General features: G+C 38.6%; 1 protein-coding gene across 2 annotated transcripts in view; it reads right to left on the bottom strand.

The window, feature by feature from the left end:
* The window catches only part of KIF2A (kinesin family member 2A), a 54,532-nt gene extending 33,499 nt beyond the window's left edge, over positions 1–21,033 (bottom strand). For both annotated transcript variants that reach the window (XM_041414590.1, XM_041414591.1), the window contains exons 1-4: positions 20,811–21,033; positions 2,133–2,227; positions 766–885; positions 280–334 (exon numbers count right to left, since the gene is read on the bottom strand). In XM_041414590.1, coding sequence (XP_041270524.1) covers positions 280–334; positions 766–885; positions 2,133–2,227; positions 20,811–20,874 — 334 coding nt within the window. In that variant the 5' untranslated portion in view covers positions 20,875–21,033. The remainder of the gene's footprint in view (positions 1–279; positions 335–765; positions 886–2,132; positions 2,228–20,810) is intronic.
* Between the last annotated feature and the right edge of the window lie 6,932 nt (positions 21,034–27,965).

Raw genomic sequence — 27,965 nt, 5'->3', positions numbered from 1 at the left:
TTCATAATTAATTATCATCAAATTTTTGCACCATCAGTTACTGCAGCTTAACTTTTACAATTATATATTGCTTAAATTTGCATATAAATATTATTTGTATAGCATGAATTCCTAAATATACACAGGAATAATTTTAGGAATTATATACCATATCTTTTACATGTCACAGGCCTACATACCAAATGAGAAATGCAAACTATTAAGGAATACTAGATAAACAGGAGGTTAAAATGTTACCGTATTTTTTACTTCATTGAAATGTAAAGAGATAACTTTTACCTCTATTATCTCTGGCAGGAGGATCATTCTTAGAAGGTAACACACTTCGTCGACTCTATAAAGAAAGAAGTCTCTCTTATTTGATCACCAAATTATTGAAAGCACAAATTGCAGCCCCACCTCTGCTTCTTTCCAGTGAATAAAAATAACACAGCATCAACAAAAGAGATTTGATTGCAAATCCCAGCAGGAAAAGTGAAGGGGTGAAGCCTGATTGAACTGTCTGTAATGTTTCAGAAAACTCAAAAATCTTTTTTTTATCCTTCATTAAGACATTCAGTTATACCAACATTAGTTCCCAACTCCCTCTCTACCAAACCTCCTCTTAAAATAATTTAGAAATCCCTATTCACCACAGGAAAAAGAAAAGAACAGTGTTATGAAATAGCACCACAAACACAAAAGTTAAGTTAAAAATTCTAGCATAATATCATATATAGAGTTACTGTAAAGTTACCAAGAACATATTGCATAGATATTACCAACCTTCACAATTTTGTTTACTTTGGCTGATGAAGCAGGGGGTGGTAGAGTCTCTGGGCTAGGCTCAATATCTTCATCATGCGCAAGATCTGGGTTAAGTGAAAATATGCTCTCCAAATCAATCTGTGAAAAAGAACATAAAACACATTAATGACACTTGACATAAATCCTCTCTTTATCTCCTGTTATGTTTGACAATAAACAGTAATTATATTAAGTGTTTTTACCCCACAATTTGTTCATGCTAAGATCTGAATTCTTTTCTGTTCACTAAAAATAGATGAATCTTTGGTCTTTGTATTATTTGAAAACACATCATTCAGTAAAGGGATGAATTAAAAATGACCAATAGATAATAAAATTTTCTAAGGTGATCAAACTAAAAGAGAAATAGCTAGTATTACTATGGTAATTTGACAATTACTCCAAAATATATAAGACATTCTGGAACATAAAAAGTAGGAGCTCTCTTATCTTAAATTTCCCAGACAGTGCAAAAGAAATAAATTGCAAAGGTCCAAAAAAATCAAAACATAGCTGAAACCATGTTAAATTTATCATTTTTTTTTTTTTTCTTTTAAAGTATTACTGACTGTCATTCAAACTGCTGTAAAATGTAAGGGAAGAGGGACAGGATCTTAAAAGTATGATTTTGTACAAATGTTGATGAGCTTTGGTCTCTATAGACTTCTATTTCTCTTTGCTGAAGCTTTCAAAGACCTCAGTGCTGTATAGATTCTCTGTGTCTCAGGCTGATGAAATCTCCAGGACTTTCTCACAGCTTTTTTTTCCCCTGCATTTTCACAAAACCAATAAAGTGTAAAGTGCAATTATTTCTGATATGCTTCCCCAAAATGAAACTGGCTAATATGGTCCAAAATTTAAAGGAAGATGTGGTAGGAAAGTGTTACACAAAAAGACACAGTTTCATAAGGAACGCTAGGCTGGAAAATTGCTGCCAAAAATAAGTGAATAAACTGGCAGTTAAATTCCTCAAGATTACAAACATGAGAAAATTTCTAGTTTAGCTCTCCTGCTAGTTTCCTGTCTGAATTTTTTGTCATTCTCCCTCTTAAAAATTTGATTTTTCTGCTTGTAAAAACTGGATAACAAAGCCAGCATTTATAGTCTGGTTCAAAATCAACAGAGGAAAACAACTGCCTAAAAACTATGACTCAGAGCTCAGGAATTCGTATTTACAACCAGAAAACAGTGTGCTCAACACTTTCTGCAAGAAACAGTCTGTAAGCAAAGAATCATGAAGTAAATTAAAATGTATGTCTCATTTTTGTTTCCAGCACAAATTTCAAGTAATATTCACATAGATTAGAGGGGGGGGGGGGTTTAAAGTCCTAAATAAATAAGCTTACCTCTTTCCCTTTAGTATCCCCATTTTCAATCCATTCAACAGTTACACTTTCATTATCTTCATTTAGAGATGTTACCATAGCCTGGTGAATTCGGCCTAGAAAGCAAACACGAGGTGATTATTTATTAACTGGTGGAAAAAATTTCCAGAATATATTTTTATCCCTGCACTTAGTCATATAGAGAGAGGTAGCAAGAAGATGGTTGAAAAGAAATAAGGTGATAAGTAGGAGGTGATTGTAGGCCACATAGTGTGAAGTGGCTCAGACCGGATCCACCAGTGGAGACTCTAATGGGACAGTCAGCATCCAAGTGAAAAGCACAGTGAACAGAAAATTGAGTGGTAAGTAAACAGAACCTCTCAGGAAAGCCACACCACTTAGACTCTCTCCTTGAAAACAGATAATTCCTCTACCAGAAGATTCCCACAGGTACTAAAGGCCTCTTAGGTGCATTTCACAAAGACTTGTTTGTCCCCCCTTCTAGGCTTATAGAACATCAGACATCTCAATGCTGAAATGAAGCCCTTTGAAATTGTGTTCTGATACTCATTTTTTACAGGCAACAATCAGGTGGTAGTCCAACTGAAATTAAATTGCCTGGAACAACATAAACCATTATTTTAGAAAGAGCTACTTACACAGACTGCTGAGCTTAAGATGCTTTTGCTTTGACTTCTCCAGTGCAAGACTCAAAGGAAGCAAGCCCCCAGAGAGTAAAATAAATCCAGTAAATCTTCAGTAGGAATAAGGATTCTTCTCTAAAATATATACTACCCTGCAATTTTTTATGGCCTCTTACCTATGCACAGTACAGAAGAGCAACTCAAAGAGCAGGACAGCCATGCACTGACACAAAAGGATCAAGACACAAGTGTCACATTGATTTCACATCCATGCTTTGCCCTCAAGTACCAAGAACTGAGGTTTCTAAAGAACACAAATCCAAAGTAACTGCTCCTTGCACACCCTCCTGCAAGGAAGTCCATACTATGAAGAAGTAATCCTTTGCTCCACCTGCCATGAGACACCCCCTAGGACTATGTGCAGCTCCCAAAGCATCAGTGATCGTCCCAGAGCAGTTGTGCATATGCTGCTGCTGCTTCTGCTGGGCACCTGCTCAAGGCAAAATGCAGCACCATCAGCACACATGCTTCAGTCTCAGCCTTCTCTGCCTTGAACTTTTTTTTTTCTTTTCTAAAGCTATTCACCCCACAAATTCCCTTTAGTTTTCTGCTCCGTTGATTGCTTCAACTTTTTGTTTTAGCCACTTCAGCCACAATTCGACAGTTTTCCAAAAACAAAAAAATAAAAGGTTTTTACAGTCTAAGCCTTCTAGGGCCTGCAGAGGGACAGAACAAAAGAAAAACCTTGAATGATATCCCAAATTATCTCAGCTAACAGTGAGAGTAACAAATGTATACCTTTAATATTTCTTCTACTACAAAGGCTGCCTAAACATTCACATCTATTTAAGATTTAGTAGGAAGGGAGAATACAGGGAAGCATCACGGAAGGTAACAGCAAATCCCTGTACTGTCTCACAGTGTGTGGAGGAAGAGACTAGCTGCAGCTCAGGCGAGGTGCAGCACTCAGGAACTCACAGAGCAGTTGGCAGCCCTGGGCAGCATCACTTTCACATCTGCAGCACTCACCTCACCGGCAGCACACATTACACATGCATTTACAACCTCCACTCTTCTCCTGGCCCAAAGCAAAACAGTTTCTCCCACACTAAAGCAAGTTAAGTCATTTTTTAACATTCTAAATAAAAAGCCTCCCCTTTTTGCTTCACTTAATTTCTGTCCTCTGGCATTCTCTTGTTTTTATTTCCCTGACCCACGCTTTTTCTGAACAAACCCTTCCATTTGGGCTTCCTGAGTACCATTCTCACCATCCAGAATACACCTCTCCATTAATATTTCAGCATTTAATAATCCCTAGGGACTTAATTTTATGCAAAAACACTGTTGTAGAATTGTTTCAATGAACTGTCTGGTCCTTCAGCAAAGTAGCAACAGAAGCTGCTATCTTCCTGTAGTAATGCCACACCTACCTCTTCTGCAAAGAGTGTGCTGAGACCAGGCTGCAAGGACACAAAAACGCTGGGAACTGGGAATTTAAGCTTACGTTGGTATAATCTTCTGCTGGTTTTAAGGCCTGGCCCAGCTGTCAATTCAGAATCAAGAGAAAAACTGTTGCAATAAGTCAGCCAAGACTCAATTTTCTTCATGCAGGAAAAGCCCAATCTTTATTGTATAGGTCGTATCTTATAGGATTATCAGAAAGGATAATCCTTTGTTGGATCTTATTGGCTGACAATACACTCACACTTAGTTCATTGGTCAGTGCATGATATTTTGAATATCCATCAAACTTCTGTATTTTTAATTAGTTTACATACTTTTTCTACTGATTCTAATGAGACACATCCCTTGTTATTACAGGTGGCCTTGTTTTTCAGCCACAAATACCTTGTTGTGTTAATGAACTCTCATTTCCAAGATTGCTTGCAAGCTATTGTTAGCTGAAGCAGCAGGGACTAATCCATATTTTATAAGACCTTTCTTTTATAACATCTTTTACCTGTCTGCAACAAAAAACAATGTATGAAAAATATTTGTTTAGTGAAACATATTTGATACACTATTCCAATAATATTTAGTATGTTACCAAATTTTTAAAATTTTGAAGAAAACCATTATTCGCAGCTGAAACCTGTGACACTGTCACCGACTATTCAGCCTGCAAATAGTGACAGAGCCACCATATAAGTCCTACTATGTGTTTCTGTGCTCTGTTACTTTTCACAGAGAACAAGTAATATTTTAAAAAGGTTTCATCTTTGCCATAACAAATGAGAAGAGATCAAAGCAGGCTGATGAATGAACAGAAAATACCCCACACTCTAACAAACATAGTAAGCCAGCATGCCATAACAAAAGAATCACAATAAATCTTCCATCTCTGTGCCAGATTTCATCCCTTCCCCGGCCAAGAAAGTCAGGGCTGTAAAAAACCCACAAAAACCGACATACTAACAAAATAAAAGTTATGTCCATCTTCCAAAGACTCTGAGCAGAAAATATTCAGTGCAGAAAATATTCACTACAGTATTTAAACTGGCAATGTACTCATACAATTTGTTCCTAAAACTTCTTTGTGTTACTAAAAATTTACATGTTATTGAAGTGCCAGATAAAGCATTTACATTTTTACAATTGCCTCTTGCTCTCTGGAAACAGTATTCTATTATATTTTTCTAGTGCACAGCTGAATACAGCAGCTGAGAAATTCAGGAATGCCAGTAACCAATTAGGCTGGCATAACGCTTGTCTAGCATATAAAGCAAGACCAAGCTACAAATGCTAAAATGTAGGAGCCAATTGGCAGAGAGTGTTTCAATGCAACAACCCTAGTTTCTGGTGCACTTTCAAGAGCTGGTACCAAAATTTGACATGTAAGCAAGTAAACATGAACCAGCATTATAGGCTGAAGAAGTAACAAGTAATTCAAGAAAATGCCCCTTAAAACCAAGAGAAGTACAGCTGATACAACAACTCCTCACTTGGCATTTCCTTAATTTCTAGTGCCTCTCCTCACATGATTAGAATTCAGATCACAAACAACTTTCTTTTTCTGAGAAGTTGTTCCATTTCTGTAGGGCTCCTTGTCACAGTAACAAGCCTGTCTAAGATGTGTTTGGACAAGATTCTCATTCACATGCTATGACTCTTGTCCTGTTCAGGGCCAGGAGTTGGGACTAGATAATCCTGACAGGTCCCTTTTAACTCAGCATACTCTACGATTCTACCAGTCTCAACACTAATGGAGAAGCTATTTGAAAACACAATTATTAGGGTATGTTCTGTCATACAGCACATGACATCTGGCTAATCTCTAGTGACTAGAAAATACTGCTGCCAGTACAGCATTACAACAGAAAAATGTGTGATGCCAACACTTTACAATTACCCTAAATACACAGACATGACAATATTCTCACTTCAATCAAGTTAAAAACATCAATTCCCCATTCCTTTCCTTCCTAGCCATCTGATAAACATTTGACAAACAGAAGGAAGCAAGCATACTGATCTGATCTGCAGACATACAGTATAAATCTTCTCTATTGTGAAAGTTCTTATGGCAGCTAGTGGTTCACAAAAAGGTTCAGGAAGAGCAGTGAAAGCAAATAACCAGAGCTAAATCAAACATTTTAATTAACCCTTAGCCTAGCTAGCAGTGCCAACTCATTGCAAATACCTAGTGTACTTAGATCCTTACCTCTAAGCAAAGAAAACATTTTCTACCTGCCAAGCTTCTCCAAACCACCACAATTTTGAAGCAGAGATCAACCAGAGTAATAAACCCACAGCTCTTTTATCTTCTTACTGTTTTTCAGAAACATAAGTTATCAGTCTGAAATATGGGTTGGTGTCTAAATTACAGTTTGGACTACAGCAGTGGTTGACACGTGACGAACTCCTCTGTATTTTCCCAAGAAACAGAGCTGGACTACAGCTCTATTTCCCCACCAGCCCACATAACTGAAGAGTGTCTGCCCCAAAAAACGTTGTACTCACAAATCTCATGCACAAGCGTTATGAAATCTTAGAAACAGCTTTGAGCTGTAATAACTAAAAATTTACACTCAGGCTCTGGATTTCCCTATGGAGAAGAGAGGTTCATAATTTCAACTATGATCCTCTCATTCCACCCCCAAAAAAAAAGCAGGAGGACCATACCGGGCAGTGTTGCATTATGACCACCATATAGCTTAAGTTCTGGCAGCTCAAACACAGGAAACTATTTTTAGCAGGACCAGGCTGTAGCAATGTTAACAGACCCCACCTTGACCCGGGGCTTGCACACCTTACATGCTTTGTACTTGCCACATCTTCAGGAGCACTAATGTGTTATATTAGCTCTGGCAGTGGGCCATCAGCCAAACACTTAGCTTTTTTAAGTGCATCAACAGAGTAGATGAATGCAAAAATATACTACAATTTCACAGCTACTACAGTCTTGTTAAGGACGACCACTGCAGCAGAAGCTACTCATGTCTTAAAAGATTATAATACACATTTGTGAAATTGCCATGATTTTCCTATTCATGTTCCTGAGTGACTAATTCGAATGTTATCTCATCTAGAGACACCTGGACATAATTGACCTTCACCCTCTGTCAACTGATAGTCAAAAACTAAAATTGTGAAAAGCACAATTTTCTTTGTTTTCTTTTAAGTAATATAAACTCCAAGTTAAATATATCTTTTAAGAAAATACGTTTAGGAGAAGCATGAGGTTACAAATACAGAAGCAGCACATTCCAGACAGAATTACTGTAGTCTAGAAAATTATCTTCTGTGCTACAAGTTCCAGCCCTGGCAACTCTGGTGGAAGAGCTTTCCTGCTCTCACAGAGCTGAAAGGAGGTGAAAATAATCGCCAAATAATGCCTGTAGCAAACTTTAAGGAAAGAATCCCAAGGAAAAAGAGAATTCTTGGCTTGGTGTCTCCATCAGTGTCAACTATGGGGACATCCCTGTTCACAGAAATCATCGCCTGTCATAGCCCTCCCTGCACTACACAGACAGTCCTGCTGCTCATCCCTCAAGGGAAAACCAGCAGTTACTACTGACTGATGCTACTTTCTCCATAACACCAAATGTATTTGATTTTATTTTGTTTCAAAGTTTCATTTATCCACAAACCGGTGGATATCGTATTTTATTTTCATAATATCTACACCACTTATTTTTTACTTAATCATATAAATTTATTTCAGCTTTGACAGTCTTCTCTATTGTCTTACACTGTCCCCTTAGTTACAGTGTTACCACAGCATCGAATGGACATTCAGCATGTCAGCACAGTCCCTACAATATTTCTAAAGCAAGTTCTTAAATACTAAAAATAACATATAATTTAATTAAATACATATCTTAATATTTATTTTTGTGAGTCATCCCTAGCTGCTATCAACTCATTTTGTTGTATTATCTAAATCATTACAGCAATACTCAAGTCCTTCATTGAATACGTTTAGTAGCACTACATTACACCGAATTTGCCACCTGATCCTTTGACAAGACAACTTTTTGGGTAGTTAGATGACTCCAAAAGAGTCATCCCAAATATACAAAAGGGGCAGATGAGCTTCAGCACTGTTGGGATATAGGATTTCTTCCTTTTGTTTTCTTTCTCTAAAGAAATTTTCTCCCATTTTAGTTGCTAAGAAACAATAACGATCAGTACTTAAGAGAGACAAAAGAAGAGGGGCAGAGATACTGCGAGAATTGGGCTGGGGGAAAAGGGACTAGGCACAGCTCCGAGGTGTCTTGCTCTCTTGGCCTCGGAGGGGGACAGTCGAGCTGCAGGAACCCGCTGCCGCAGCCCAGCCCGGCCCTGTTTCTTGTGCTGAGGGTGAGGCTTTGCACATGAGAGCAGCCACTGAACTGGGACGTTATTGGCATCGTGCCTCACTGAAACGAAAGGATCCTTCACCATCTGCTGGGGTGCCTCAGGAGAAATCCCGGGATTCCCCAGCCCCTTTCCCCTGCCAGGAACCCTCTCCGGGCCCTATTCGGGACTCAGGCCGTCTCTATCCAGGTTCCCCGCGACTGCTCCCAGTTATTCGCTACACTGTAGCCACACTCCCCTTGCCAGCCGGGATGCCCTGTGGTTCCAGCTCCAGCTGAGGAGTTTCTGCTGCCTCTTGTTTGCTGCCCAGGGCGAACCCAAATGTTAAAGGAAAACACATCCAGAGAAAACAAATCTTATTTACAGCTTTATAATGCTGAATCTGGAACTAGAAGTTACAGCTCTAGAGATCCTTTAGTTGACACAGCTCTCTCAAAACATCATTGACTAAACATGCACCTGAAATGACAAAAAAAAAAAACTGCTGAAACTTAAAATCAAGTATCCGTTTCAAAATATAAATAAGACTTGGGTACCTCCACATCTCAAGTACTGTGGCACACCACAAAAAAATATGTAGTGGAATTAGAGGAGGTTAAGGGAAGAACTAAGAAAACCAAGAGAAAGAGTATATTAAGCAGGTAAAGAATGCCCACTTTTAAGGAGAACACTGGACTTGGTTGTGCTTTATAATCATAAAGGACAAAATGAGTGAAAACTATTATTGACCAAATGCTGCAACACTAAAGCTGGGAGTGGTCTCTTAAGGCATAGGTTACAGAGAGATGAAAGTGGTACTGTATTTTTGTACGCAGAAAGCAGGAAACCTCTCGATCTTGTGTTTGCAAGAGTCAGGCAGTATTACTAAGTCTGGTCAAAAAGGTATTCAATAAATCCACAGACAACTGGTCTATAAATTGCTACAACTAGGGAAAGTTGTACTTCTAACATCCTAGATATAATTCTAGGATAGTGGGGGAAGACAAAGAGTTCCTCTATGATTCTAGGATAGTGGGGGAAGACAAACACTTTGGAAAGAGACAAGGCTGATGTGCTGCCCTAAATAGCCCCTAGCTGCTGAGCTAGATGAACCACCCATCTGATTCACTAGTGTACTTCTATAGAAGTGGTGAGCTTACTGCAATACCATAAGTAGTAAGGAGACTGAAGAAACACCCCCCTGCCCCAAAGCAAAAATACTTCAGAAGACTTTAAAAAACCCCAGCTTTCTTTAATTTCAGTAAGTCTTATAAGGAGAGAAGGGAAAAGTTTTCATTCACCATTCATAAACTAAAAATTTGGACACATATTCACACAGCAATATCCCTTTTAAAGTGTAAAAAATCCCAAAATGAAAAAATAATTATCTACCAATTTTCAAAACTCCTGCCAAGTTTTCCAGCACCGGCAAGTCCCTCCCACAGCCCATACCAACCCCCTCCTGTTCTCAAATTTAAGAAAGATTAAGCAACGACGCAAACTTTATTCAAATGAGAACAAGACATCAATATAACAGAAACATATTTGCTGTCCTCTGCCAAATTTTTCTGAAGCTGCATAAGTGAAGATTTCCATTCAATTCCTGATAACAACCTGTCCCAGGAGTCATAAGTTGTAAACACTTTGCAGGATAATTCAGTATCTTATACATTCGTGGGTTTTTAATAGTTTTGTAAAACTGAATATAATTTAACATATTTTTGTGCATTCAGTCTTCTTTGGAGACCGCTGAACAATTTTGCAGGCAGCTTCTATAAACTTCTAAAACTGCTTCTCAAAGTTACTCTCAGAACACTTAATATATTTTTGCAGATCCAGGCCCTCTGTGTTCAGGATAAATTCCATTATATTTCTGATGTGTAAGCAAACGTAGATTCAGCTCAGGTATCTCCTGGTATGGCACTGACTCGGATAGTTATCCTTCTTCCTAACAGCCAGTATACTGCTGTGTTTTTGACATAGTAAGAGAATAATGTTGATAACACACTCATCCTTTGGTTGTTACTAGTTAGCGCTTACCTCAAATCAAGGACATATTAATGTCCCATGCTCTGCCAGCGAGTACACAAGAGCCTGGGAGGAAGCATAACCAGGACAGCTGACCTGTACTTGCTAAAGGGATACACTTTATTTTTACAATAGCATGTAGGAATAGGACTAGGGCCTTTGACCCATAGAGAGTAGGTTTAGACTGGGTATCTGGACAAAATTCTTTGTTGTGAGGGTGGTGAGGCACTGGAAATGGCTGTTGAAAAAGCTGTGAATGCCCCATCCCTGGAAGCTTTCAAAGCCAGACTGGATAGGGCTCTGAGCAACCAAGTCTAGTAAAAGACCCATAGCAGGAGTAATGAGACACTGGTAGTGGATAATTTTTTCGGTTCTTTTCAACCTAAATCATTCTATGATCCTGTCACTTCATACGCAGACCAGTATATAAACTGTGGCAAGTTGGCTGGGAGGGTCCAATTTGCTGCACAGGGACAGGCTGCATATTTGTTGGCAGGCAGGGAGACCTTGTTCTGTGCATCACTTCCCTTTTTGGCTTTTTGTTTCTCTCTCTCCTAGTGTTCTCCCTTTTCATTACAATTATGTTACTAATTTTACCACTACTACTACTATTATTATTCAATCATTAAACTGCTCTTTTTTCAAGCTACAGGTTTTAACTTTTTTTTTTTTTTTTCCTAATTCTCCTCTCCATCCCAGCAGGGGTGGGGGTGTGTGGACTGAGCAAACAGCTCAGTGGTACTTAGTTGCTGGCTAGTATTAAACCTAGACAGTCTTTCAAACAGCATTTGGGTTTAGTGGTCGTTGAAATTTGTTTAGTAACAGGATTTAAGATTGTGGTGGATTAAAATAATTTGGTGAATATCATCTGCAGAAGATTGACGTGACTTGGCCAGTCTTCTCCCTCTCTTTCCTCCTTTTTCATTTTGTTTATTGTTTGAATAAATGGCCAAGACCTCCTTTTGAGGGTTTTCTCTACTTTCTCTGAAGCTAACCATACCTGCCTAAAAGCAACAGCTTCCTGCATCACACAGAAAATTTTTAACAGCACCTTCTACAGATATTTTCAAAATGGTACCCTTTGCTTTTCATGACCCATCCCATCAAACAGTTTGCTGTTTGGTGAAGCTTTTTTCCCCTTTACTTCATAAAAATATATTTAGTAAGAATATGTACCGTTACTTAATTCATTACAGAGATGTCAACTGTTGCTCCAGTTCAAAAGTGAGAAAACTTCATTCTCATGCAAGTTTAAAGCTTTTATTTTAGCTTAACAAGGCTCTAAAAGTTCAAACCAACAAGAAAACTTTAAGTAGTATTTTAATTCTTCTGTGTTTGATGAAAGCTTATCATAACTTAAAAATAATCTAATCTGGTCGTGATTAAAATATTGACATTATTCATCACCACCTGAATTCCTATTGTATTAAAATGTCAAAATTTACACTGAAGCTCAAATAACAAAAATACAGAAGAAAACATAACCCGAAGTGGAATTAGAAATTTTGAGTATTCAAAAACCTAATTTACTTTCACTGCCCCCTTCCTACAGGTAGAGATCCTCATTAGCAGATCACTATGCATTCCCGCGTCTCTATAAACGCAGAACTTCTACAGATCAGTTATGCAAACATTTCGATAGATCAGCTGGAAATACCCCTCAAACTCCTTATGTAGTTTAGCCACAGAATAGAAGTAATACATTTTAGTGACTTCAAAATGTGCAGCCCTGTACAACAAAATTTCTACAGCCAAACTCTGCAAGGGCACAAGTATGCGGCACACCACACTTCTAAAGAGAAAGTTTTAGACAAAGCCCACTGTCCTTCTCCCTCCACCCACACATCCAGTGTGCTCATCCACTGAAGACAATTCCTAAATACAAAATTCTAATTAACTAACTAGAAAAGACTAAAAATACACTTCTGGCACCTGGGATTACACAAATCTAGAAGTGCCTGATCAGAGTTAAAAGAACATCAAACTTAGATAACTTGGCACAGCTTCAGTGAGATTTCTGATAACTCGAAAATAAATAACATTCCACTAAGTGAACAGAATTACCACATACTCCCAAAAATGAAAACAAAGTAAAAGACTTTATGTTATCTACAAGTTACTGATTGGGATTGTCCAGTTAGTTTTAAATGGTGCTGGTGTTACATCAGTGGCAGAAAATGCAGCAGGCTGTCCCCTTTAGAAGCCTTGGAAACCCAAAAGCAGCTTATGCCTGATGGAACAAGAACTGCCACTAAATAAAAACTAAGCTACTCTGGAAGCATGTTTATTTGAATAAAGCAAAATAAAAAAAAATCTACCACCATATTCAAGCCTCTAAAGCAACAAAATCCCTCATCCATCCATCTTTCAAGAGTGAAAATACAGTATCAGATCCAGTGTTGCTAAACAAGATCCAATTTAAAAAAAGGCAAAAGGAAAAAACTGATCAAGTGGCTTACTTAAATTTAATTGACAACTCCCACTTTTGAAAACCATCATTAAAAGTTTTGGTTAGACACAGTTTTAAAGAGTTAAGAGCCATTACCTACTCCTTTTAAGCAATTCTAAAATTAACTTGGGATCCTAGCAACAAGAAACAACTGAATTTAGACAGTAATAGTAGAGTTATCAGAAGCATGTGCTGTTCATGTAAATGGTTCAGTGCACTACACACATTAAAAAAAAGCACACAAGCATAGCCTGACAAATTCATGCTTTTATCAAGGAAAGGTAAATCTAATGCATTTTTATACACAGCTTTACTGCCTTTTGTCTAAAAAATGCAAAACCTAGTTTTACATATTTAGCAATGACCAAATTCAAATGCAGCAAAATTAGCTCTGCAAAACACTTTTTAATGAGGAAATGGTAATGCCGTCTTTGTAACACCCTCCCTGAGAACTATTACACCGGGGCAGCATCATTTCCCTGGAGCAATTACCAGGCAGAAGAGACCAACATCAAGCCCCCTGTTCTACCTCCACAGGGGGCTCCATGTCAGGAAAGTATTTAACAATGGTAGATGAATTCACTGACTTCTAGCAAATCAATTGTATGTGAATGTTCTAAGGTCAAAATTGACCTTATCATGATTCCTTTTGGGGACATGAAGAAAGCATGTTTCCAGGCATCAGACACAGGCAACACTGTCTCATGGCTAAACACTTAATAAAGAATTCAAAGGATCCCTTTACAGAAGCCAAAGGCGTAGGAAAATCACGACCATCACGCATCTATAGATGTATTTGGAACACAACAAAAAATACAAACTGCTTCATTCTTTAAATGAAAATTTTAAAATATTATACCCACAAGAAATATAAAACTGTAAACATTTTTAGGAAAGGAACTTGAGCAGGAAAAGAAAACAGCACATGTGCCCATACATATACAATGGGTTTGAGGACACAGCAGTTTTAGACAACCTATATCTAAACAACATATCTAAATCACAGTTTTAGTTCCCTGCCCTCCCTTCCTCATTTCCCTACAAGACATCTAACTAAAAGTTAACCCCAGCACAGCAGGCAGAGAAAAGCAGTCTAAAGTTAAACATCCGAGTAGTCAAAACTAACTGTAGCTCACTTAATTATGAAAAGCGTCTAACAGTCTTACATAAGTAGGGAAACATCTGTCCAAACACAAGAAAAATTGCTCCAAACACTGTAGCTAGGAATATCTGGTTTTATGACTATATTCAGTCCATTACAGAGAGAGATATAAATAAAACCCCAAATACCAAGTCACAGTAAAACCTAAAGGTTTGGAATGTACAACTACAAGCAAATGTTTTAAAAGGCTGTTAGAAAGATGCTCAGAAATATAAAAGACTTCTGAAAAGACATGAGTTGTAAATCTGGAAAACACACACAAGATTCCAAGGATGAAAAAGAACTGTTCTTATATCTGAAAGCCCTTTTGTGTTTTTGAAATAGATGAAGAGGTATAACAGAGAATGTATTTCAGCTACACAAAAATCTTCTGTCCTGCATCTTGGGAATACACACTGAAAGCATATACACCTCTAAACAGTTTTATCTATGCTACAGAGGCATAGTGAGAAATTGACTATTAAAATCCAGTGTCTTCTTAAAAACTTCTCAATTTTAAATCAAACACCATCATGCCTGACCATGTATTATATTTTGTATACATTCTTACTACTGGACAATGTAATGACAGCTTAGTAGTTCTTATTGTGAACTTCCATATCTTACTTCTTGTATCACATTAGAAATTTAACTTAATTCTGAAATTAAGAAAAACCTTTAATGCATCAAAAGTAACTGAATTATTTTCCTCTATGGAATACACACAATGTGAATAATTACAGGAAACACAATTTAGTGGTCACCACGGGTTGACCACTGCATTCTCCTCCTGATCCCAAATCCTGTCATACAGTATGGTGAAGAAGACAAGATAACCCAACAAAATATAAGACAGGAAGAAAAGTTGGGGAAAAAATTCCACTTTATTATATAAGCAGTAAATGTTTATAAAGTAAGAACCTAAACAGTAACAGAGCAATGAAGTTAATTTACTCCATTCTGCTACTTATTCCTCAAACACAAAAAAATAACCAAAAAAAAACCCCCAAAAAAACAGAGAAGCACACTTCACAAGTCAACACAATAAGTATGCTACAGATTTTGCACTCCGAGAAAAAAGCTCACCTAGTAAATAGTTCACACTTTTTTCTCTACCTTGTTCCACATTAAGTGGATGTATGAAAAAAACTCAAAAGGCTAGTTTGTTTCCTAGAGTAAATAGAAAGAGATACTTTTGCAATCACATGACTCTTCAGTCAAGCATGACTTCTTCCCCATGATTTATTGGTCCTGTCCCACCTTAACAAGAGGAAAAGTGATGCTTGGTGCCACAGCAGCACAGCGAAGTCTTCCATTCATGAAGCCGCAAGAATTAAAAATGAGCAACACTAGGCCCAGGCAACAGGCCATCAGAGAGCATGGGTGCACAGAAAAGTAACTTCACCTATTAAATAAAGAACAGATTCCCCCATAACATGATTACATGCAATACAAGCTGTGTGCTCCTAGCTCCCACATACAGCTCTAAGGACATTAGTGCCAGTAAATAATGCTGTATTAAACACAAGGAACAAAGATGAGAAGATTCTCTGAAGAATAGTACTCAGCTCTTGTTATTCATCTTGCAAAAAAAGCTATTTCCACTAAATACAGAAGGCCTACATAAATGTCTGAGAATCTGTGAGTTACAATGAAAATTCATGGCTTAATGAAAGCTGAAAGCATAAAAAGTGACTCCAAAAAGGAGACAGAAAATTTAACATATCCTCCTGGTCAATTTTTCTGAGGGAAAAATCTTGAAAAACTTGGATGCAACAATGAGAATCTACACCGGATAAGCCTAAATGATGGACCCATCAGCTGGACCAGCAACAGCGTACTTGAAACCATGGGTGTATTTTGGCTATTATGGAACCACAAAGACACATTGTATCTGTACAGCTTACACAGGGATTAGGTAATTCAGTGAAATGATTTAAATGTGGTAACAAAAACCTTAATCGTAGGGAACAAATAGATGTATGTCACCAAAGGAAAGAGTAAAAACACATTACCATTTAAATCTATCCTCAAGAGCTTGTAAAATAGGGTGACTACCCAAACCTGAACAGAAATTTTATAGCATCATTAAACCTTCTCTCCTGCTATAAAATCATGCTTGCTGCTGGCAGTTGTACATGAAGGTACAAGACTACCCAGAATACAGAGGATGCTACCAAACTCTCAACTCCACACGAATTTCACAGAAGCTGGGTTTTAAGGAAACAAAGTATAGCCCTGACTATTGCTAAAATGTAGTCCCATTTGTGTGTGAAGGTGAAAACAGTTACCAAGACATTTTAGAAGACTAAGGGGCGAAAAGCCCCCAGTAGGTTTTTGGACTGAATGGATTATCCCCTACCACAACCAGTTCCAGCCACGCCAGACACAAATGAAGAAAATTCTTAAGCAGACAATTAAAAACATCACAGCCACGGGCAAGATTTCTTCCTACCTCACATCAGTAAGAGGTTATTTAAACTACAAACTCAGGAAAAAAAAAGAGAAACTATTTACAGTTCCTGGTGTACTTTTTTCAGTTTTTATTATAAAACTAGATATTCCTACCATCCTTCTTAAAATTCTGCTATGCTTCTAGATTCAATCTCCTCTGGTAACAATCTTCATGTGATAACTTTACCTAGTCCTTTCTTCTTTTAACAATTTCAAATTTTCCTTTTCAAACACTGACAGCTCTCCTATTCTTGTATTACGAAAAACATGGGCATAAAGTCATGATCTTTCTTTTTACACCATTTGATGGTTAATCCTTAAAAATTCAGGATTTTTCCTTTCCTGAAAGTTCAGTCAAATCTTAAGTCAGTCTCCTAATTACAAGAGTGTCCCTTCTCCTCATGCCTGCATGTTATTTCTGACACAGTGAGGTCAGAATTGTATTTGCCTCTCCTCCTCTCCAATCCCACTTTCAAAATGAGCAAATATATAGTTAATTTCTCTGCCTTTCTAGGTAGTATTTCAGATATGCAAAGACAGAACAGGAACAGTCTGAGGAGAAAATGGACAGAAAAAGAAAAAAAAATTAATCAACCTAATAAAGGGATGCAGAGCAGAAATGATTTATCTTTTTTCAGCAAAAGACTGCATTTATGGAGAAAAAAAATGTGAAAGACTTTCTACAAATACATACACAGGTCTTTGTCACCATTAATTGCATAATGCACAGGAAGTGTAGATACAGGTGTAAGTTTACAAATAAAGCAGCAGGCTATTAGTATTTGTGTAAAGAGATTTATCAACAGAAAAACGCCTATCTTTAGACCTCAACAAGGGACATCTTCTGGACAGGATCAATACCATGAGTCTGGCAGGTACCTTCTGGTTTCCTACTACCTGCCCTAAGTTTCCATGTGAAAAGGCACATTTTTCAAATGTAGAAATGCAGTCCATTCTTAGCAATTTGCAAACTAAAGCGAAGTAGTTCTTCCCCATTTCCAAGACAGACTAGTCATATTTCAAGCAATATGCATAAATTAAACCAAGCAGTAAATGTCAATATCAGAAGTTATTATAAAAACCTGAACGAGATGACCACTTAGTACCTCTTATGATACATGAACATAACTAGTTATTCCTGTTGTAACTGGAAATACTATCTACAGCTGTAGGTAACAGTTATAAGGATGTTTACCCACTGAGAAAAAACCAGCAAGCAGGTCTGCAACACCAGTTCTTGAAAATGCAGGGGTTTATCCAAACTGGTTTTCATGTGGTTTTGGCCATGACTTCTAACAATGCCCTTCTTTTGTACAACACTCATTTTCTATTCAGTCCTGCAATAAATCTCTCACTTCAGGCTAATTAGAACTTGTCAAAATGACAGAATATGGGACTTATTTTTTCCAGAATGTTCTGGTCTCACTTGTAACAATCACATTTCACCAAAAAAATGCATTTGTTTTAGCTTTCCTTTTTACTTAAGGAAAAATAGTCCTCTGGAATCAATAAAACTCTGTATTCAGAAAAGAATGTTTAAGATTATTGGCAGATAGATGAAAAAACCCACACACTTTTTCACTGACGCCATTAATTAAGTAAAACTATTCTTCTCTGCATTCAGCAAATAAAGAGATAAGTAAGAAAAACTTAAAGAATTACTATCTCTACCTCTCAAAACAATATTTAGTTTTAAGAAAGGACTCACTACAGACAAGAAAATATTTAAAAAGACAAGCCCATATGAACACATTCTTCTCTCCAACAGTTTTCTAAACAGTTTTAATGGTGCTTTCTCAGCCAACAACAGCTGATATGATTCTTCCTAGGATACAGCTATGGGGAGAGCAGATCCAGAAGATCACATGTAAAGACTTCCATGTCATCCTGACTACAACTATGTATATTTGCAACATACTGATACTGCTGGGGTCACAGATCCCTCTGTAAGCTATTGGAACACTAATTGTGCAGAAAACTAGCACATCCAAGAGTTTTCTACTGGGTTTAGTTAATCAAATGATCAATTAACATATTAAATAATCAGAAGAAAAAATCATTAGACACACTGGATGGGGGAGAGCCTGTAGGAACAATTCAGCCGACAGACGGACAAGCAGCTCGTCATCGGCAACAAGACCGATTTCCACTGCTGTGGAACCACAGCTGAGGTTAGAAAACTGCCTTCTACGAAGCAATGCAATTTAGTGCTGGCTGTCCTTCTGTATCTCCCTCAAAATGCTTTTTCCCCACATACCTAGGACAGTTTCTCCTACAGTTTAATGGGAAGAGAATGACACTTAGTTGCAGTAGCCTGAGCTAGAACAGGACATCTCTTCCAGTCCCAAAGAAAAACAAGGACATGTCAAAATAACTAGGACCTACCACTTAATTATGACACTGCAGTCTTGCTCACACATGGACCAATTTAACACAAATTCTCAAAACCCTAGAGTTTGAGGAACTGCTGTGAAGACATCTCTCTAGTCCATATTACTGATGAGTAATATACTTAATGTGCTGGATCACCTTTTTCAGTGATACAGCAAAATACATAAACCACTAATAGTAATGAAAATAAGTATTATTATATTTGAGAGTTACCAAAATCACTTCTGATATTAAAAAGTGTGTAGAACCCTACAGAGCAGAAAACAAAGAGTAGCAAAGCATTTTCATGCCTAATTTCCAAAGGCATACAAACCAAATGGTAATGTTTCTTATGAGTTCACACAGACATCAGAAAAAGGTTTTCAAGATGCTAGGCTTTCTGAAATCCCAGACAGATGCACAGGAGTTACAAAAATAATTGCCAGACCAATCAGATTCTTCATATGGCGAACAGGGCATTTGGCACAAATTGAGGGGTTGGGTGTAATCCAGTGTCCAGCCAACAGCATACCATTATTTTACAGCAGGGCTGAATTGCAGCATGGAACGCAAGAAAGACAAGCTGCATAAGACTTGTTGGCTGTTTTTTTCCTGCTCGTGACAGAGCCATGCTATCTTCAGAGCCTTGGACCTCCACATTTCTCCTCCCTTAGAAACATCTGCTTACTCTTTAGTAAGCATCTAGATCCCAGGTGAAAAAAAAGATAAAAACAAAAAAAAAACCAAAACAAAACAAAACAAAAAAAAAAAAAAAAAAAAAAAAAAAAAAAAAAAAAAAAAAAAAAAAAAAAAAAAAAAAAAACAAACCACAACCAAAAAAATCAAAAAAAAAACCCCACCAAAAATCAAAACCACACAGCAAAAATAACAAAACCTTTCCAGAAAATCCCAGCAGAACCCCACCCCAGTTTAGCAGGTTTCAGAGATCTCAGAGAGGCTGAGAACAGATTACATATTCCCACTCAAATCCAAGAGCTGAAGTCATGAGTGACCTGCCATTGATTCAGTCAATTTCCCATGTCAGCTGTCTCCTAACAGACAGACCATTGAATTGTTGATATTGGGAAGGACTTCTGCAGATCATCATCCCTTCTGCCAAAGCAGGGTCACCTACAGCAGGTTACACAAGAACACGTCCAGGTGGGCTTTGAGTATCTCCAGAGACAAATATGAAGAGTTAGCACCATAAACCTGTCACACACGCCTCCTTGATTCACATGTATTTTCAGATATCATCACACATCCTCCCACCAGGAGAAGCTGGGCAAGACGAGAAACACTGGATCCCCAATGGAGAAATTACAACTCACGGGCATAAATAGCAAGTACTCTTCCTACATTTTAATCACAAAGAACATCTGAAATAATAACATCATGCTTTCTGCCAAGTGATGGAAATGTCCAAAGGCATTCCTGTCAGGGCATTACCGTTGTGTCATTTTTCAGAGCACCGGAGCAGACAAGAAGTTACCTCTTTCAAACGAAAGGCCTTTCCTTCCTCCCTCCCTCCCTCCGTCTCTCCATCACCTCATCCCCTCCCCGAAGGCCCTCCTACCTCCCTGCCAAAAGCTCCTCGGCTCCCCTCCCACCGACCCACGTCCGAAACCCCACCTCACCCCCCAGCCAAGGCCACCCCGCCCGTCTCGGTGCCCGCCCCACCCGCGGGTCCCCCTCGGGTCCCCCTCGGGTCCCCGCGGCCCCGCCCGTGCTCCCCTGACAACCGCAGCGCGCGCCGGGCGTGGCCCCGCCCCGGCCCCGCGCACGGGGGAGAGCGGGAGGGTGTTCGCGGCCGCCGCCCCCCGCGGCCCGCTCACCATCGCTGCGCTTGATCTCCACGTAGATCCCTATCTGGATCTTGCCGAAGTTGGCCGCTGCCATCGCTTCATGGGGCGCACGGAGGAGATCGGAGGCGTTGCCGGCCGGCCACACCGCGGAGAGGGAGGGAAGGCCGTGCTCAGCAGAGGCAGCGGCGGCCCTGGGCGGGCGCGACGGACGGCCGGGGAGGAGGAGGCGGGGAGCGGAGAAAAGGCGCCGGCCGGATATAACAGGCGCTGTGGGCGCTGCTGCGCCTGCGCAGCCTCCGCGGCGTCGCCGTGGCACCGGCTCGCGGGAGGGGGCGCGCCCCTGGCCCCGCCCCTCGCCGCGGGCGCGCGGAGGGGGCGCGGGCGGGGCCGGGCCCGGCCGCAGTGCTGGCTTCGTCTTGCGCTGTGGCCCGGCCTGCCGCACACACACACGGCGCACAGAGCACACACGCTCCCCTCAGCGCCAGATGGTGGCCGAGCTGCTCTGGAGCCTTAGTGTAATAGCTTTATCTACCTGCTGCCTGCTCATGCGGCTCCCATGTGCACAGGAGGACAGCTTAGGAGCAGTCGTCCTGCTCCCCAGCCTGCCAGCAGCTCTTGTCTCCAAGGAAGGCACATGGTGTGGCTGGGGATGTGCTGTGCAGGGCTAACAGCTGGACTAGATAATCCTTGTGGATCTCTTCCAAGTCAGAATGTTTCCTTAATCTAGGAAGGTCATGCCGTCAACTGCATCCATCCATCTTCCGAGCCTACAGGGAAGCTGGAGAGGGGCTCTTTGTCAGGAACAGTAGTGATAGGACAAGGAATAATGGGTACAAATTAAAAGAGGGGAAATCTAGGTTAGATGTTAGAAAGAAATTCTGTGGGAGTGGTGAGACACTGGAACAGTTATCCAGGGAGGCTGTAGCTGATGTCCCAACCCCGGCAGTGATCAAGGCCATGACGAAGGACTTGAGCAGCCTGGTATTGTGAGATGTGTCTCTGCCCTGTGGAAGCGGGTTTGGAACCAGATGTTCTTTAAGGCCCTTTCCAACCCCTTAATGTTCTATGATTCTATGACCTTTGCCTCATACCCTGTGTCTTTATACAGCTTAAATAAAAATAAAACACGATTCATGTTCCACATTTCCCTATTGTGACTTCATCCCAGGCAAGCCACTGCATTGCACATTGCCCTCAGGTTTCTCCTCCAAGGGTGGTTCCTGACATGATGAATCCACAACTTGTTTAAAATTGTCCTTCCTGCACGGCTTCTGGTGACCTTGAGCAGCATCACAATAAACTCCCTAATTACTTGCCAAGCAAAAGCTAGTCTAGTAAAAATAATCCCCCAATCCACACATGAACTGGTTATATGGAATGACAGCTAACACCCTGCCACACCACTGAGCGCTGTGCCCTCCCAGCCAGCCTGTCACTCTTGCCTCACCTCCCTGCCTTCACTGTCAGTTCCCTACTGAAATCAGTATGATACCCAGAAAGTCAGAGTCAAGAAAGCAGGGCTCCCAATTCCTACAACCTTTGTACATGTAGAGTAGCAGCTGTCATGGTACAGCTTTCCCCTACCACACTACAGTCTCAGAAATACTCATTAGGCCTTGATGAACAGCACCTGAGCTAAGCTGCTCCTGAGCTTATCAGAAACACTGTCTGCTCTCAGGAACTTACCTTCTAATGAGCTCCTGTGTTTCAATCAATAAGCTTGGAAACTTATTTTTATTGCCTGAAAAACAACATAAGTCAAACAACATTTTTGTCACTGAACCTTCAAGGAAAGTTACAGGCTTGAATTTTGGCCAGGATGGAGAATTGCTGTCTCTAAAATCCATTCTCCTTGTGACCCAGTGCACAGTGGTTGTGAGACCCTTGGTGCTCACCTGCACTGCTTTATTTATGATTAGCTTGTTTTAACTCTACCTCATGGTTTTTGAGGTTTGAGGTGACTCATTTGAAATAGTTAATTAAGAAATGAGATTTTATTTTTCATATTATTTGCTCTGTGTACTCCATAAATGTTAACATATGAGTGGTAAACAATATATGCATTTCTGGAAAGTTATTTGACTCTTGTCGTTGCAGAAAGAGATTACTAGTTTTACAAACAAATCATCCCATTGAGAAAACAGAAGTGTATCCTAGAAAAATATACACAACCTTAAGTGTTTGCAAAATCAGGTTCGACTCTAAATTAAAATAGGTCTTTTTTGTTATTGTCAAGAAATACACATACAAGCATTCATAGAGCAAGTCAGCAAAGCCCAGAAAACTTCTTGTTTGTGCCTAGAAAATGAACAGTGCTAATAGTAAATAAATTAAAAATATTTAAAATACATGACCAAGCATGCTAGAAAGTTTTCTTAAGAAATCAAAGATTCCTAACTGGTTAGGGTTTTGTAAAAATGTATTATTTTAATTTTTTAAAGAAAAGCTTGCAAAACTTTCTCTTGAATACTTAGTATTCCTTGAATATTTAGTATTCTAAATATATGTCTCTTCAAAATTTTCATTATTATATATTCAATCCAGTTTTAAAGAGAAGAATGAAGTTTTGAGTTCCAAAATCTAGTCACACATTTTTAATCGAGGTACAGGAAAATTTTACTATATAGAATATAGCATTTTATTGGCCCTCAATATAAAATTACTCAGATAAATTTTTAGAAAGCATATTCATGGCTTCTAAAGTAATGTTCACAGAATTCCAAGAGCTGTATGTGTCTAATTTTATGCGTTAAGAGCATCAGTACATACTTCTCTTGCCAATACAGAAAAATAATACAATTACTGAAGCTTTGGCATTCAGTTCAAAACTTTGACTGCTGTTGGATTAGTCATCCAAAATACTGGAAAACGATCATGCACCAGTTATGTTTCAACAGTTAACAGGAATTCTTTGGTCTTTAATAAACACTAACTTCTGCTTGCATTTCACACAGATACAATTATATTAATTTAAAAATTCAATTTACTGTATTTCAATATAAAACTTGAGTTATTAATATGAGTCTACAGTCTACTTAACTTAGAAATAATTTATTATTAAGTATTTTAACTATTTCACAGCACTAGTGAACAAATACGATGAATCCCTATACACATTTATAATCATACTGATGTGAAATTACTTCTTTTTAAAGCTCAAATCTGGAAATATATTTCTGTTTCCCTTAATGCATCTGGTATCAAATGTGTAAACAGGGCAGCCAACAGTCAGGTTAAAGGAACATGTAATCCCTTGGAAGATTAAAAAAGTAAGCCAACATATTTATTATATAGAAACAAATTTTAAAAAGAGATATTATACAACTGTATCTTCTCAGGTCATCATGAGACCCTTTTACAAAAAAAAAATGCAAATTTAATAATAGTAGATGATTTTTTTCACTTAAGGATAAGGAAATATGCAAGAAGAGCCTGAATTAGTTTGACATCCCCATTTCCCATTTAGACTCGTCTTGTCCACTTCAATACCGTGGTGAAAACAGTTCATCTGAGCTGTCTCTCAGATCCCTTCCTATTCTTTTTGCCTTTTAAGCATCTCTTCATCTGTATTGTATCACTGTTTGAAGCTACCCCCTGATGGACCCCCAGAGTACTTCCTGAGTAATTGCACTATACAAGAGTGTCAGAAAGTAATAAAAAGAGAACGGCCTTACTTGAAGATAAAATACTTGAATGTGTTTCCCACTGCATTACTATATATAAAAATCTGATTTTGATGTAACTACCTCTAAATAATGAACTATTGTAATTATTGTAATTATATTAATTATTAATTAATATATTGTAACTATTGTAATTATATTAATAATCTTTCATAGCTGCCTTATCTGAGAGTCAAAATGTTTTCAACTGGACACTCAAAGTTTAATAACTTACCTTTTATCTTCCAGATATGCATTTTAGATTCCACTGATTTAAATGTCTACAAATCTGCCTGTAATCCTCAGCAAGTTAGCAGGTGACTCACTTGAATAGCAATGCTTTGGGGATTATAATTAACTACTTGTATATTAGAAACAACATGGATGATTAGATTTTCAGATTTAAACAAATATGTCTAAGTGTAATAGCTTTCTTTCTCTGTATAGAGCATATAGGTGCTGAAACCCTTGCTGTAAAGCTCAGACATACTTGTCATGTGTCTAAAGCTACCCAGGATCACTGATCTCTGCTCTTGCAGGCACCATCACTCCACATGTGCAAAGGCCAACACTCCTCGAGTTTTAGTACCCTTCTACTGGTTTCAATGGTCAGCCAAATGTAGACAAAAGTAATCACTGAGCAAATCTGTCCCCAAAGCATATGCAACTATAGAAATAAAATTGTTATTTCTTTTACTGCATTATTATCCCAGATTGAGCTGCACTCTAAAGAGTGCTGCTGCATGCATAAAATCAGAGCATTGCTGGGTAGATAAAGGAGTCAAGTGAAAAGAGTGTGAAAGTATTTCAATCCTTTCAAATCAGGAGACATGAGAGAAGCAAAGTGCTTTTGAGAAAAGCACTCCTCCCTCTCGTACCATGCCCTTCACTCCAGCTCTACATTTGTAGTAATGGTGGCAACATCTTTTGCTTTTCCCTGTATTTATAGCTATTTCTGCGTTTGGTGGGATTAGTTATATGACCTTAAGGTGAAAATGGCAGTCCAAGAAAAACTAGTACAAAAGTCACAGAATAATAGGGGAAGCACTGAAGAATAAGAAAGCTGTGTGTACTTACTGCAGTATTCAGTAATGCGGTCATTATAGCTCTGGCTTATACATTACTTATTCTCTTACTCATTCCAAATGCTGCTGCTGAGTCTCGGGCCCAGGGCAGCTATGTATTTGGGGTCATGTTTCATTATGCTTCCCTATTGATTGTACTACAGACAGGCAGAATTCCTACTAGGTAGCAAACTGCTTTGGAGAAAAACTGAGGAGAAGATGAACCTCTGTCCAAGCTTCTTGCTGCCTACAGGTTAGCTCAGAGCTGTGGATATTTATATTTAACCTTCACCCTCTTTCTTCTTCCATTTCTCTCTTTCCACTCCTCTCCAGGCCTTCGTGGAAAATTGTGTAGGGATTGTGGTAAAACAGTGTTCCAGTCAGGCAATTTGACTGAGTGATAAACACACATTTCTTACATCCTTCTACTACCCAATTTCACTTTTCTGTCACAAGGAAATATCCAGTGACATATTATCTGTAAAAATAATTTTAGCATGTATGCATCTATTTTAGAGCTTAATCTAATATTTTCATCTCATCTTTGCACAAATAGTAAGGCTTCTGCAACAAATCATGTAGAACTGTTCCACCTTGTGTAAACTGGGAGGCTTCTTTACTTGTCCTGAAAGGTTCTTCTGTAGCTGTCTGTAGGTTTCTGCACTAGTAGCACACAGTGTTAGCAAAACCAGGTATTCGTACATAAGGTGTTTTTGTCTTAACACACAGCACTTGAGCACATTATTATGTTGAAATTTGAATTAATTTAGATTGTCAATGTGCTTGTTTTGTGGTTTCACCCCTTTTTGATGTTCTTTCATACATCCAGTGTAACATTTTGTGTAACTAGCTAGAACTACATGGCATCATACTGTGACAACACCCAAACAGACACTAGGCTTGGTAATATGCCCAGAGGACATGGAGCACTATCCTGAAAATGCCTGTTCCTCAACACACAAGTGAAAAAATGCAAAAAGAGCTATTTGTAGTTCCTCAATCATACAACAGCCAGGGCCTAAATTCAAACTAAAGGGGTATTTATTCTAAAGGAAGACAGGCAGTGGATTTGGTTACACAAATCCTGGAAGACAGAAACATTGAAATGAGTATGATGGCACAGCAATCCCAAGGTTTCTTCCTAGCACTAGTATAGACCTCTGATAGTAGATATCCTTTACTAGTACCTGGATTGTGCAACTGGAGCCCACTTGTAACTATAATGATGCATAATCTTATGAAGTAAAAATCATGAGAAAACTATTTTAAAAATCAAAGTAATTAAAACAGCACTTTTCATCCATACCCTCCTACAAAACAGTCGGGTGCGTTTTTGTTCCCTGTGTTTTTTCAAAAAACAAACTTTCACCAAGTCTTCTAAAAAAGAAAATATAGTAGAAGTTGTTTTATTAAAAAAAACGCTACTACATAAAAATATTTTCTTAAAATGCATTTTTTGTCTAATAATTTGACATATTCATTAGAAAAAAATTTAAATCTGCTTGCAAATTGGTTCATGCATGTTTTTGTCTTCATTAAAGACAGAGAAAAATAAATTTGAAAATATTTCTATGCCATTGCAAATCTCACAGCATTTCCTATTTATTCATCTTGGAAATTATAGAGAAATTATACATGCAGACTATTCTGATCAGTTGTGCATTAGAAAAATTAAGATGCATGTCTGTATCAAAATGAATTCTTTTAGGAGTATTGTAACAAATGTTTTTGTTTTTAAGGAGCTGTTATAATTTATAAGCACAGCTAGCATAATGATTTTGTCTTTAAAGTTAAAAAAAATCTTAGACATTGTAACTACTCACTGTAAGAACCACAATAGTGGAAAGCTATTAATACCCTACCTTTTTTTGTAAAACAACCCCTATATTATTTTTCTATATTAAAGGATTATGGTCAAATTTTGTTCCTTTTTCCTGGGTTTCAGAAATGGTGGAATTTTAAAATTGAAAAACCCTACTGTCTCCCAGCCCCTAGGAAAATGTCTTACCACTTCTTACTTTGCCAAAGCAATGAGAATGAAATGTTATGATTTGAAGAATGTATTGCAGTTACTTCCCAGTCAAAGCAGATGTTTACCTCAGTACAGTTGCAGCTGAACTGCTACTTTGAGACCATCTGAAGTCAAGGATTCCTTTAGATTCAGTGTGTAGGAGGGCAACTCACAGGCATTTTATGGCAGTGAAATCCTACCAGTTTTCGAGAAATAAACTGTACCACAATGGATTCTGTGGCACAGACATCACTCAGGATCAAAATATAAATGGGGAGAAGCTGCACTTTTGTGGAGAAGGACTCCAGCAGACAAGTCCTTGTCTTGTGGAGGAGGTGGCAGAAGGTCTCCATCTCTTTCAAGATGGTGGCATAAAATCTGTCATATTGACAGAGGCACCTTTGAAGAAAATCCAGTGGCTGGCTGAAAGGCCTGGCATGGCTACAGT

This window comes from Onychostruthus taczanowskii, unplaced genomic scaffold (genome assembly GCF_017590055.1).
Source record: "Onychostruthus taczanowskii isolate IOZ18803 unplaced genomic scaffold, ASM1759005v1 scaffold46, whole genome shotgun sequence".
Classification (NCBI taxonomy): Eukaryota; Metazoa; Chordata; class Aves; order Passeriformes; family Passeridae; genus Onychostruthus; species Onychostruthus taczanowskii.
Note: the sequence above shows the minus strand (reverse complement) of the source record. Positions and strands in the feature narration are given on the sequence as shown.